Below are 13184 nucleotides of genomic sequence, written 5' to 3'. Positions count from 1 at the left end.
TTGCTGATTGGTCTATATTCCCAAATCTATTATTCCCATTCAGTCAGATTAAAAACCATTTAATTTCATTGACGTTTTCTGTGTGTGTGTGTGTGTGTGTGTGTGTGTGTGTGTGTGCGTGTGTGTGTGTTTTATTTTTTTACGACTGCCTTTCCTTAGTTGACATAACCTCACTAGAGATTATTTACTTTGCTGCTTCATGTTAAGGCACACTATCAAAAATCTTGAATTCAACTAAAGATCTAATAAACCCTTAGCCTACAAAAATGAAACTGTAGAATTTTAAAAAAAAAGTTTTTCATTTATGAAGCCTTTATAAAAGACATTAAGATCTGGCTACATAAGAATAGATCTGCAATTTTCTCATCCAGAAAAAGCTCCTGATGTGCTACTTAACAATTCAGCATTAAAAATACTGTTGGCCAATCAGATTGAAGCTCCAAAGATTTCTTCACTGTCATATGGGGAAGAATGGAATGTTTTGCATGAGAGCTCTCTTATATAATGCCAGCTAAACTTGTCAAAATTAGAAGTGCCGATGAATCAGAGGTCCTTTTTCATTTTCTCTAGAGTACTTCAGAGTAAGTGAATATATTTTCTAATTTTTGTATTTGGTCAGTGGATTCATTTGGCCAGTACAGACTTGTGTCTGTATCTGATTGTTATCTTTAACAATTTATGCTAGTACAATTTTGTTTTTCTCTCTTGGGTTAAAAATCTTTGAGTGGTGTTTAATATCATTGCATTCTTGCTTAAAGGTGACTGAGCTATGGTATGGGATCGCCTATACAACTGTAACATGGCACAATTGAAACAAGTTTGTTTTCTCTACATGCATGCAACTGTGATGTCTTTACAATGTAATCTGCATTGCAGTTGAAACTAGCAATAACAATTTACTGCTGATTATTTCACTTGCATTTACTTTTACTTTAAGTGCCATGTGAATTGAAAAGAAAATAACCTATTCATATCCTGCTTCTCCAGAAAAATGTTTGAGCCAGTCTTAACATGTACACATCATGATGAGGAAAGTCTTGCTCAATAAAAAATGTTGTGATTTTCAATAAACCAACTTGCAAATATTTGGTTAAGCTACCTTAAGAAAACCATAAGTTTTAGAGCTTGCTTTGGGATATGGTCCTCACTGTGAACCCCATGACGATGCAGTTGAAATTACCAGTTAGCCGTCTTACACTGTTTAAGTTGGATTGCTTGGAGATTTCTCACTTGATTTCTTGCAGGTCATCTCAAAATATTTATATTTCATTTTCCTTATTTCCTCAGTGCCACATCAGTGATGGGGAATCGCATGTTTCAGCTTTTGTCTCTCACAGGTGAGAGGAAAATAACTATTGTGAATAACCAACTCATGCTTTTTGCTACACAGACAGGCTAGTGTGTTGATTTAAACTTTAATAATTTTATCTGCAAAAGGCTGCTGTGGCTGCAGGCTTTTATTCCAAACCAAGCAGGTTTGTTAAATCAGACAACTAGTCATTCAACTAAGTCAAAAAAAAGCCATCAAATAAAAGAAGGGCATACTGGTCTGTGTGTTACAGGCCTCAGGCATGAGCGACCTGTTCACAGTTCTAATGTTCTGTCTGTTTAAGACAGTAAGAAGCAGAGACATGAGACGGTAGGTGTTTTCGTTCCGCAGGCTGTTCTCTGTCTGAGAAACGGAGGCCTGGCGGCTACACTCCAACACTCACTTTGGTGGATACTCCCCCTTGCGGTGTAATTTAGTAACTACACTAAAAAAAAACAGCACTAGAATTGCCATAATTGAAACACATAAATCCGGCCTTTCTGTACACAGAAATAAAATAATATATAAACACAATTGTGACAATACATTTGTGGGTGTCGCATGTGCATAGCTGTAACTAATTGAATCGTTTTGTGAAGACTAATACTACCTTTATTAATGAATTAATTTTGTCAAATCATCTACTTTTAATGCTGTGCAAGAATTTGAGAGACTTCTAGCCTTTGTTCCTGGGACACTTAAAAATAGTTTTAAAACATTTCCCCTGTATGCGTTTGGTGTCCATGATTACCTGCTTAGCTTTCTCCTGCTTTATTTCACTATTTACATGCAATATGAAGTTGAAAGTAAAGAAACACAAATGAACTATCATGGGAACATGCTCTGTACTTTAAAGGTGATTAACATTTACCAATATACACATGAAAGTATGAAGTGTTTCCTTTATAAAACTGACAAAGATCTTTGGTTCAGCCTGGTTTACACAACTATTTACACACCAAGATTCATAAAATGATTGATACATGACCTAATGCCACAGGCAAAATTAACTGTATTTTATTTTATAGGAAAAAAATAAAATTGTGTTTCATATTTTTTTTCTCTTTAGTAAAAAAAAAAAAAGTCAAACATCTTCCCCACTGAAAAACACAGATTAAATAAAGAAGCTAACAGATTTATTTTTAACAGACCTAATGTTAAAAAAAATATATTATTCTAATCTGTCATCTACAGAAGTCTTCCTTTTCGTCTTGTCTGTACCGTATGAGTACATCCTAGTCCAACAGGGGAAAAATTGGAATGATGCTCGGACTTACTGCCAAGCCAAATACATTGACCTGGCTATTGCTGGAGACAGTGATGACATGGTCAAGCTTCAAAATGAGGCACAGAAGCAACAATTGACTTCCAGTGCTTGGACTGGCTATTACAATGATGTTAATAGCTGGCGCTGGTCCCTGGGAAACCAGCCACTCGGAAATGTGACAGATTGGTGTGCCGGTGAGCCGACCTATGCAATGGAAGCTTGTGGTGGGATAAAGCCAAGCTGTTGGTTTGACTATTTTTGTACAGCAGCATTTCCCTTTGTGTGCTTTGATGGTGAGAAACAATAAATTCACTTTTTCATTTATTAGGAAAGGAAGGATGTATTTAAAAAAAAAACCTGAATGTGCTTAAATGTTAACTAGCTTAAAAAACAGCTGGACCTGTACTTCAAAAGGAGACACTAGACAAAATACTGTTAGTTTAATAAAATCCAGACAGCAAATATCACCTAGCTACCTTTTGTGACACACATTCTGAGACCTTCCAATGGCATGTACTAAGTATCATGTGTTTAACATCACTGTAGAAAATCAGAAAGTTTAGTACAACATAAAAGTTTTGATGCATTGGCAGATAACTGTGATTGGTGATATTGATTTAAAAGTGTCCAAAAGAGTCTAGGAGGATTGAAGTTTGACCTAATTTACATAAAATCTGATATTTTAATGTTTTAAATTTGTATTTATTGTTCAGAAATTTTAAATTCTGAAATACAAATAGACAAAATGGAAAAGGTGGCTTTATGTCAGCAGTATTTACTGCAAACTGTGTCAAACATTAATTTCTGACTTTATCAAAAGCTCTCAGCTTGTGTGCACACGTGCATAAGATATCCAGGTGAATTTCACCACCCTTGGTGGTCAGGCAAGGGAATTTGAAACAATAATGCTTTCAAAAACAGCAAATAGTATGATCTCTGTGAAACTGCAGATCTGAAAATATTTTTTCAATTCCATAGACACATAGAAAAAAATATACATTTGTTCAGTTCAAATATCAATATATACCATGATCTACACTTTATTTCATTAGTCCTGATTATATATAAAATACAGGGATTAACATGTATAATGCCTGACCAATTAAAAAATGTCAATAAAATGTGAATGCTTTTAATTAAACAACCTGTTTACATTTTAATTTTTGAATCAATAATTAATCGTGTGTTTTTCATTTTGACAGACAGGAACACTGGGTCCAGCAGATACATTGTTATTTCTACTTCTAAGTCTTTTTCTAATGCTCAGAGTTACTGCAGGCAATATCACACAGACCTGGCCAGTGTTACAACCATAGAGGAAAATACACTGATAAAAGGAAAAGTCTCTGGTAATGCTTGGATTGGTCTGTCCAGAGACACCTGGAAGTGGGTAGACCAGAGTACATTCTCTACCTTTAGTTGGGTGACAGGAAAACCAGGTGGTGCAGGTACATATGATAATTGTGGTCATTTTTTTAATGGCCTGGTTGATGCTGCACCATGCTCTCAAATAAAGCCTTTCTTCTGTCTCAGAGGTAAGCTAACAACCAAATTGGGCCCATATTTTTCACCAGTTTCAATGTTTAATGTTTATATGCATTTCTGCCTTCAGATTTTACAAAAAAACAAACCATAAGAATGAAGATTAAATCGAATCAGGATGTGAATGATTCTGCAATGAAGGCAACAATCTTACAGATGGTGAGACAAATCCTCAGTCCTCTAGTACACAATCCCCACTTACATCATGTGCAACATGAGGCACATGGTCTTTGTTGCAGTTAGAATGTTGTATACAGTCTCAGTACCATGCAAATCTCACAAGATTTTAATGTCTATATTCTGGATTATACATTAATAAATTGCATATCTTGTTTTTCAGATCAAGCTAAAACTGGAGGAACATGGGATATCAAATAACACCACAATAAAATGGATAGAGCAACCAGATGGCATAGTCTTTCAAAAGTTAATCATAAATAATGATGATCTCTAACAGTTAATTTGAGCATTCTGTTCTTAAGATAGAAATTGAACAGACCCTGTACTTTTTTTTTTCATTGCTACATAAACAGCAGCTTTAACTTCTAAACATAGCTAAGTGTTAAATATGCAATTTTTAATGACCGTAAATGTTTAATGTCTGACCATGGACTGAATTTGCTGGGACACCCACTCCTGGGAAAATGAGCATTGTTTTGTAGGCTCTCCAATTATAAACGATCCTTTTCACTCAGTATGTTAAATAATTTGTTGGTAATCAGATGGAAAAGTCTTCATGTAAATACCTCAATACAGAGCTGAGCTCAATCCCAGTTAGAAAGGGGTGGTGTAGATCTGAAATGATCCAGTAAATAGGAAACAAATTGGATTTGAAAATACCTTGAATTTTAAATTGCTATGAGAGGGTTTTTCTAATCCTTACCAGAGTGATGAACAGCAACAATTGCTTCTCAGAGACCTTGGCTGATGTCCTTTCTTCTTGCCCTGATGTAAACACACATCTCAATGCTCCAAATCGCTTTTATAGAGGTAGTTACATTTATTGATGATTAACTAAACTTCTGTATTTATTAGTAACACCTAGATATTAAGTCTCTTAATCATTATGGATGTAGAAAGGGTGTAAATCTTTTTCCACTGGATTCTAAATATTGGTTTACTTTTGGGGAAAAATTATTACATGTTGAAATCTGTTGTGGTGGTTCTATTCATTCACTCATTCATTCATTCATTCATTCATTCATTTATATTTGTCACCTGAGGTTATTTGTTTTTATTTGGTGAGGGCTACAGAATTGTTATTTAGGCTATTAAACAAATGTGTGTAAGAAATTAATTCAATATTTATACATTTTTATGCAGTTTGTACAATTTAATTTGTTCATATGTAGTTGGTTGGTTGTAAACATTTGTATCTATCACAAAATATAACTTCTGTATGTTGATGTAATATTAAATGAATAAATATGATTATATCCATTTTTGGCTATGTGCTTGCATTATATGCGGTCATGTATGACTAGGTATCTCTATATAGTAGAGCAAACTTATGACAAAAAAATTTATGCTTGTGAGGATGAAGCTCCCGCTCACTGAGTGTGTGGAGTTTGCATGTTCTCCCCGTGCTTGGTGGGTTTCCTCTGGGTGCTCCCGTTTCCTTCCACAGTCTAAAGACATGCTTCTAGGCTGATTGGAGTCTCTAAATTGCCCATAGTGTGTGACTGCATGAGTGAATGAGTGTGTGTGTGTGTGCCCTGCAATGGGTTGGCACTCCATCCAGGGTGTATCCTGCCTTGGTGCCCGATGACGCCTGAGATAGGCACAGGCGCCCCGTGACCCAAGTATAGCAGTACAGACATATACAAATCATACAATACTCCAAAACTCTAAACTGGCCCATAACTGATGTGAATCAACTTTTATTGTACAGTACTTACAAAATAATATTTAAAACATATTCAACAACCCCCAAAAAGTTCCACCATGTAATTGAATTAATGTGCACTCTTTAAAAATGGCTGACCATTTAAAATGTATGGATAGTTGCTCAAAATTACAAACCATATATACAGTGCATCCAGAAAGTATTCACAGTGCTTCACTTTTTCCAAATTTTATGTTACAGCCTTATTCTAAAATGGATTAATTTTTTTTTTTTTCAAAATTCTACAAATAATACCCCATAATGACAACGTGAAAGAAGTTTGTTTAAAATCTTTGCAAATTTATTAAAAATAAATGAAAAAAAATCACATGTACATAAGTATTAACAGCCCCACAACATGATGCTGCCACCACCATGCTTCACTGTAGGGATGGTATTGGCCAGGTGATGAGCGGTGCCTGGTTTCCTCCAGAAATGGCGCTTGCCAATTCAGGTCAAAGAGTTAAATCTTTGTTTTATCAGACCAGAAAATTTTGTTTATCATAGTCTGAGAGTCATTCAGGTGCCTTTTGGCAAACTCCAGGTGGGCTGTCATGTGCATTTACTGAGGAGTGGCTTCCGCCTGGCCAATCTAACATACAGGTCCGATTGGTGGAGTGCTGCAGAGATAGTTGTTCTTCTGAAAGGTTCTCCACAAAGAAATGTTGGAGCTCTTTCAGTGACCATCAGGTACCATCAGGTCACCTACCTGACTAAGGTGGTTCCAAACATCAGATGATGGAGGCCACTGTGCTCATTGGGACCTTCAGTGCTGCTGTACCCTTCCCCAGATCTGTGCCTCGCCTGTGTCCATGCTTTGATGGGTCAGGACTGTTTTGGCAGCAAAAGGGGGACCAACACCATATTAGGCAGGGAAACACTGTGGAACAGTTCATATTTGCCTACTCTCAGAATCCTAGTCTCTTGCCCAATCCTAAGCTCTACAATAAATTGTGGACAGGCAAAGAGTGGTAAGCTTTTCTTATTCCTCTTACAACTGTGTGTTTTTGTCCTTAGGTTTTTGAATCTAAAAAGAGTGACAAAAAAACATAAGCTCAGTGTTTTTAGTAGGAAAATGTACCATAAGTGTCTTGTGTGAGTAACTAAAAGTACAAAGTACTGATGTCTTATTTAACCTGTGTTTTATAGTAAAATGAACAGAAAAGAACAGAAAAGAAATACATCAAAACTATTAATGTCTGTATGTGATACATAGACTTTATGATCCCTTTTTGGTCACTTTTTTATAAGATTGTGTAATGGGTGAGTTTTCACGATTTCCTATGTATTTGAAGGTTCACTTTGTATTTCTTCATACACTATATTGCCAAAAGTATTCGCTCACCTGCCTTGACTCGCATATGAACTTAAGTGACATCCCACTCCTAATCCATAGGGTTCAATATGACGTCGGTCCACCCTTTGCAGCTATAACAGCTTCAACTCTTCTGGGAAGGCTGTCCACAAGGTTTAGGAGTGTGTTTATGGGAATTTTTGACCATTCTTCCAGAAGTGCATTTGTGAGGTCACACACTGATGTTGGACGAGAAGGCCTGGCTCTCAGTCTCCGCTCTAATTCATCCCAAAGGTGTTCTATCGGGTTGAGGTCAGGACTCTGTGCAGGCCAGTCAAGTTCATCCACACCAGACTCTGTCATCCATGTCTTTATGGACCTTGCTTTGTGCACTGGTACACAGTCATGTTGGAAGAGGAAGGGGCCAGCTCCAAACTGTTCCCACAAAGTTGGGAGCATGGAATTGTCCAAAATGTCTTGGTATGCTGAAGCATTCAGAGTTCCTTTCACTGGAACTAAGGGGCCAAGCCCAGCTCCTGAAAAACAACCCCACACCATAATCCCCCCTCCACCAGACTTTACACTTGGCACAATGCAGTCAGACAAGTACCGTTCTCCTGGCAACCGCCAAACCCAGACTCGTCCATCAGATTGCCAGATGGAGAAGCGTGATTCGTCACTCCAGAGAACGCGTCTCCACTGCTCTAGAGTCCCGTGGCGGCGTGCTTTACACCACTGCATCCGACGCTTTGCATTGCACTTGGTGATGTATGGCTTGGATGCAGCTGCTCGGCCATGGAAACCCATTCCATGAAGCTCTCTGCGAACTGTTCTTGAGCTAATCTGAAGGCCACATGAAGTTTGGAGGTCTGTAGCGATTGACTCTGCAGAAAGTTGGCGACCACTTCGCACTATGCGCCTCAGCATCCGCTGACCCCGCTCCGTCAGTTTACGTGGCCTACCACTTCGTGGCTGAGTTGCTGTCGTTCCCAAACACTTCCACGTTCTTATAATACAGCTGACAGTTGACTGTGGAATATTTAGGAGCGAGGAAATTTCACGACTGGATTTGTTGCACAGGTGGCATACTATCACAGTTCCACGCTGGAATTCACTGAGCTCCTGAGAGCGACCCATTCTTTCACAAATGTTTGTAGAAGCAGTCTGCATGCCTAGGTGCTTGATTTTATACACCTGTGGCCATGGAAGTGATTGGAACACCTGATTCTGATTATTTGGATGGGTGAGCGAATACTTTTGGCAATATAGTGTATATTTTATTGGTGCATTTTCAAAGTATCTGAAGTTGGTGTGTGCTAAGGAATGTTAGGGATTGTGTAGTAGTCAGATGGTTTCATTGATGATTTTCATTCCAAGCATGATATTATCATCTTGTGCCCTCTGTGACATTTTTTTCCCTTTCAGGTTAGTTCCAGACTGGTCTTGGTCCATGGTCATGGAATTTGTTCTTCATCTGATGGAAGTCTGATGGAATGTCTCTAAAATTGGAAACCAAAGAACAGCAGGGAATGGCTGGGAGAATATATGGGAATAAGCCTTAGAATGAAATATGGAGAAAACTGAAAAATTAGCTAACTAATTAGCTATAATTAACAGAACTAGATATATCCAATGGCTCAGGTAGAGACTATAATATAATTTATAATAGACTATAATAATATTTTGACACATTTATAAATCTTTTATAAGCATTTACAAATTTCTGACTATTAATCTATTTCACATTATGTTTTACAATCAACATCAGAGAAAGCAAAATAATCAGAATAAGGAGGTTGATGGTCCAGCATTAGGCCACCTCCTTCTATCTCTCTCTGTGGGATCTACCTTCTGTGTCCTCTTGTGGTGAAAACTCAGAATGACAAGGAGCCCTTATACTGAAGGGGAACTGTGTCAACTATGTCAATTTGCTTGAGTATGACAAAGGTTGATTTTTCTGCTATCCGGAACATTAACCATGAACCATCAGAAGTGAGCAACCGGACAATGACTATTAACGTTGAACAGGTCTGTACCTGTAAGTAAATGTTTGTGTAAGCCAAACTGAAGAATTTCCATAAGAATTAAAAAAAGATTCAGCAACACTCATAAGTGTTTGTTGATGAATGACACATAAATTAACAGTTGCATACTCTGCACATATCTGTGAAAGTCAATGAAGGGCAAAGCTCACACAGCAGAAAATGTAAAGGACAAAAAAAACATTTCAGAAGTTAGACTCACATTTATGCCAATAAAAAGTGATATTAGTTATCTGCATAACAGGACCTGAAAAGTTTAAAATCTTTCCCAAATTAGGGAAAATGTAAATTAGATTTCAATTAAGTGAAATCTAGAAAATTGTTTCAGTAACTCCTGGAAAGAATATGAAACAACTCAATTTCTGTTTCAATAATTTCTGTGTGCAACTGAATTAGGCACAATTATGTGATTTGAAGCCAGTCATTCAAGGTTTACATTAGTTGGGTGTAATAGGTTTAGTGTCCAGATAGGTTTGACAGTGTAGTATAGATTTAGATCCCAAATGAGTAGCAAAAGTGGCAAGACAAATCCCCTTGAGATATCATGAAAAAAAGGCCATGCTCAGCCATGTATTGTAGGCTTACTTCAGCCCTCCTAGGTAAAGCCTACGTGGCAGCAGGTCAGACTGGCTCTTCTCTACACACCAGGGAAGCAGCCCTACCAGGCTGACCTGCTAATGGAGCTCCGCCAGGCCATGGATTTAGCCTTCTGTGTCACCAAGCTGATGGCTCACTGATCGGCCATCTATGGCAGCCACTTTAGACACAGAAAAGTATCTGTCCTTTCTTCTGTACACCCCAATTTCTCCTTATGGCCTGTTCAGCAATTCTGTAAGCATTGCTGTCAACAGGTACTGGAGGTCAAGCATCAGTCAGCGACATTCAAGGGGCTTTTCCATCACTCTCCCCAGGAGCTGAGGACTTCTAGCATCTGCTCCAGGCTGCAGCCTAGCTCCTACAGAGAGGAGCAGAAGGCTAGTGTGGCCCATCATCTCTTCTAGATGGTTCAACAAGAGAGCCTACTTCTTGCCCACCCCACCAGGGGTGTAGCATTTTCCACTGCCCTGTGGTGATGTACATGCCCATTTATGGTCTTGCTGACATGCACTGCTACATCACCTGACCCCTCGGCCAAATAAATATTGGCATGCGTTCACACAAGCTTCAGACACCAGTTCAATGAAGGCGGTTACCATAGCATCAAGCCATGATGCAGCATCTCGTTCCCTTCTCAGGGAACAGGGTTACATACATAACCTGAGACGTTGGTTTTGGAGTTTTTGCTCTGGGGGACCTCTTCAAAGGCCTATAAAATCCTTACAGCAGAGTGTAAAGCAGAGTGTAAGCTATGAGTCATTAACATTAAGGAATCCATTTTTCCCTTGGAGTATAGAATTCCATGTTACATTTCCACCTCACATCATATTCACATTCACATCATATTTTTTCATTCAATTCCTCTTCTTTTTATCATAGCTGAGGAACTCAACTCTAAATCTTCATAGTTGACATTATTTGCAGCTTGACATATTCTCTTGTTCAGAACCCTATTCACAACTTCCTTTACCGATTTCTCCCCTCAGGTAAGCTTGTTGTTGAATGGTTGGCCAGTAATCTCAGCCTTTGAGGGGACCAGGATGTGACACATGAGGTGGCAAACAATGCCAGATGGGTTACCCTGGGAACAGGAGACAAACGTGAGCAACGAAACCTTATGGGTTTGATTAATGAAACCGTATTTCATTCATTTATCCATTTTGTATTGGTGAACAGCTGTTTTTCTTTATCATATTTCTTTACATTTACATGGCTATATCAATAACAACTGAAACAGATAATATTAAGACAGGAGAACAAATGAGCACTGTCCTGATATGGGCATTTTATTTAAGATCAAAGTGTAAATTCAATTCAATTTATTTTTGTCTCAAAGCAGCTTTACAAAAGAAGAGAAATGGAGAAAGGGGAGGGGAAAAAAAAATAAAACTAAATAACTAGAAATAAGAATAAATGATTAAATTAAATTATTAACTATTTTATATTATCCCTAATGAGCAAGGCTGTGGTGATGGTGGCAAGGAAAAACAGATCCATCCACAGCATCAGTGGGCATAACCAAGCGACGAGACTCCAAGAACGGGTAGGGCAGTGGTCACACTGGAAACTGGCAAACACTGGGAACTCAGGAGTGGGGTGTATAGCTCGACAGAGAAAGATAGAGAGAGAAAGAGAAAGATATTAAGTATGATTCTGATCATGTGATGTTTAAGGACAATGTAGATTATGTGGAAAGTGCATGCAGGGACTCCGGCAAGACTAGCTATGACAGCATATCTAAAAGGGAGAGCCAGAAGGTGACAGACATGAAGGCTTCCCGGGACATTCCCCGTCCAACCACCTCACAGTCAGCAAACCTGAGCGACTTGCGAGGGTGGTAAGGCAACAGCATCCAAACATCCCAGTACACCAAACACTCTATGCCCATGAACCTTCCAGATCTGCTCCTTTACCTAAGAAAACTATATATTAAAAGCTTGACTAAACAAATGTGTCTTCAGCCTAGACTTAAACATTGAGACTGTGTCTGAATCCCGAACACTAATTGGAAGGCTGTTCCATAACTTTGGGGCTTTGAAAGAAAAAGCTCTGCCCCCTGCTGTAGCCTTTGCTACATGAGGTACTACCAAATAACCTGCACCCTTTGATCGGAGTAGGCGTGGCGGATCATAAAAGACTAAAATATCGCTCAAGTACTGTGGCACGAGACCATTTAGTGCTTTATAGGTCATTAACAGAATTTTATAATCAATGCGAAATTTGACTGGGAGCCAATATAGTGTGGCTACAATTGGAGTGATGTGCTCATATCTTCTGGTTCTAGTTAGGACTCTAGTTGCTGCGTTCGGGACTAACTTGAGCTTGTTTATGCTCCTACTGGAACATCCAGACATAAGGCATTACAATAATCCAACCTAGAGGTAACAAAAGCATGAACTAATTTTTCTGCATCATGAAGTGACATCATATTTCTTATCTTGGCAATATTTCTGAGATGAAAGAAGACTACCCTAGTGATATTATCTACATGAGCTTCAAATGAAAGACCAGAGTCGATAATCACACCAAGATCTTTTACTGCTGGACAACATTAAACCGAAAGACCATCCACCGTTACTCTGTAATCAGAAAGCTTACTTCTAGCTGCATGTGGTCCTAGTACTAGAACCTCTGTCTTGTCTTGAGTTAAGCAGGAGGAAGTTAGTGGCCATCCAATGTCTAATGTCCTTTACACATTCTTCTATCTTAATAAGCTGGTGTCTCTCATCTGACTTAGCTGAAACATATAGCTGTGTGTCGTCGGCATAACAGTGGAAGCTCATACCATGTTTACGAATAACTGCACCAAGGGGTAGCATATATAGGGAGAAAAGCAGTGGGCCTAAAACTGAACCTTGTGGAACACTGAACATAACTTTGGTATGCATGGAGAAGTCACCATCTAGATCTACAAACTGATAACGGTCAGTCAAATAAGACCTGAGCCAGCAGAGGGCTGTTCCCTTAACACCAACATGTTCTAGACTATCAAGTAGAACAGTGTGGTCAATGGTGTCAAAAGCTGCACTAAGATCCAGTAGCACCAGTAAGGAGACACAACCCTGATCAGAAGCCAGTAACAGGTGGCAACTTTAACCAGTGCTGTCTCTGTGCTGTGATGAGGTCTAAATCCTGACTGATACATTTCATAAATGTTATTTCTATGCAGGTATGAACATAACTGCTGTGCTATAGCCTTTTCTAGGATATAAAGGGCAGGTTTGATATCGGTCTATAGTTAGACAGCT

The 13184-nt window shown here is 38.6% G+C and overlaps 1 protein-coding gene across 1 annotated transcript; it reads left to right on the top strand.

The window, feature by feature from the left end:
• Nucleotides 1–477: 477 nt before the first annotated feature.
• LOC131349116 (putative C-type lectin domain family 20 member A) lies at nt 478–5382 on the top strand. The gene is made up of 6 exons (XM_058384510.1): nt 478–581; nt 1288–1337; nt 2504–2869; nt 3779–4111; nt 4189–4277; nt 4459–5382. Exons 2-6 carry the CDS (start codon nt 1301–1303, stop codon nt 4570–4572), a joined length of 939 nt encoding a protein of 312 aa, XP_058240493.1. The 5' UTR covers nt 478–581; nt 1288–1300; the 3' UTR covers nt 4573–5382.
• The last annotated feature ends 7802 nt before the right edge of the window (nt 5383–13184 follow it).

Source organism: Hemibagrus wyckioides, linkage group LG29 (assembly GCF_019097595.1).
Source record: "Hemibagrus wyckioides isolate EC202008001 linkage group LG29, SWU_Hwy_1.0, whole genome shotgun sequence".
NCBI lineage: Eukaryota > Metazoa > Chordata > Actinopteri > Siluriformes > Bagridae > Hemibagrus > Hemibagrus wyckioides.
The sequence above is the reverse complement of the archived record's forward strand: the minus strand, read 5'-3'. Positions and strand labels throughout refer to the sequence as shown.

Excerpts from the sequence above, each read along its gene's own strand:
- LOC131349116 (XM_058384510.1), top strand. The coding sequence starts at position 1,301 with ATGGGGAATCGCATGTTTCAGCTTTTGTCTCTCACAG. Across the intron at positions 2,870-3,778 it reads TCCCTTTGTGTGCTTTGATG|ACAGGAACACTGGGTCCAGC; the intron begins GTGAGAAACAAT and ends TCATTTTGACAG. Across the intron at positions 4,112-4,188 it reads GCCTTTCTTCTGTCTCAGAG|ATTTTACAAAAAAACAAACC; the intron begins GTAAGCTAACAA and ends TTCTGCCTTCAG.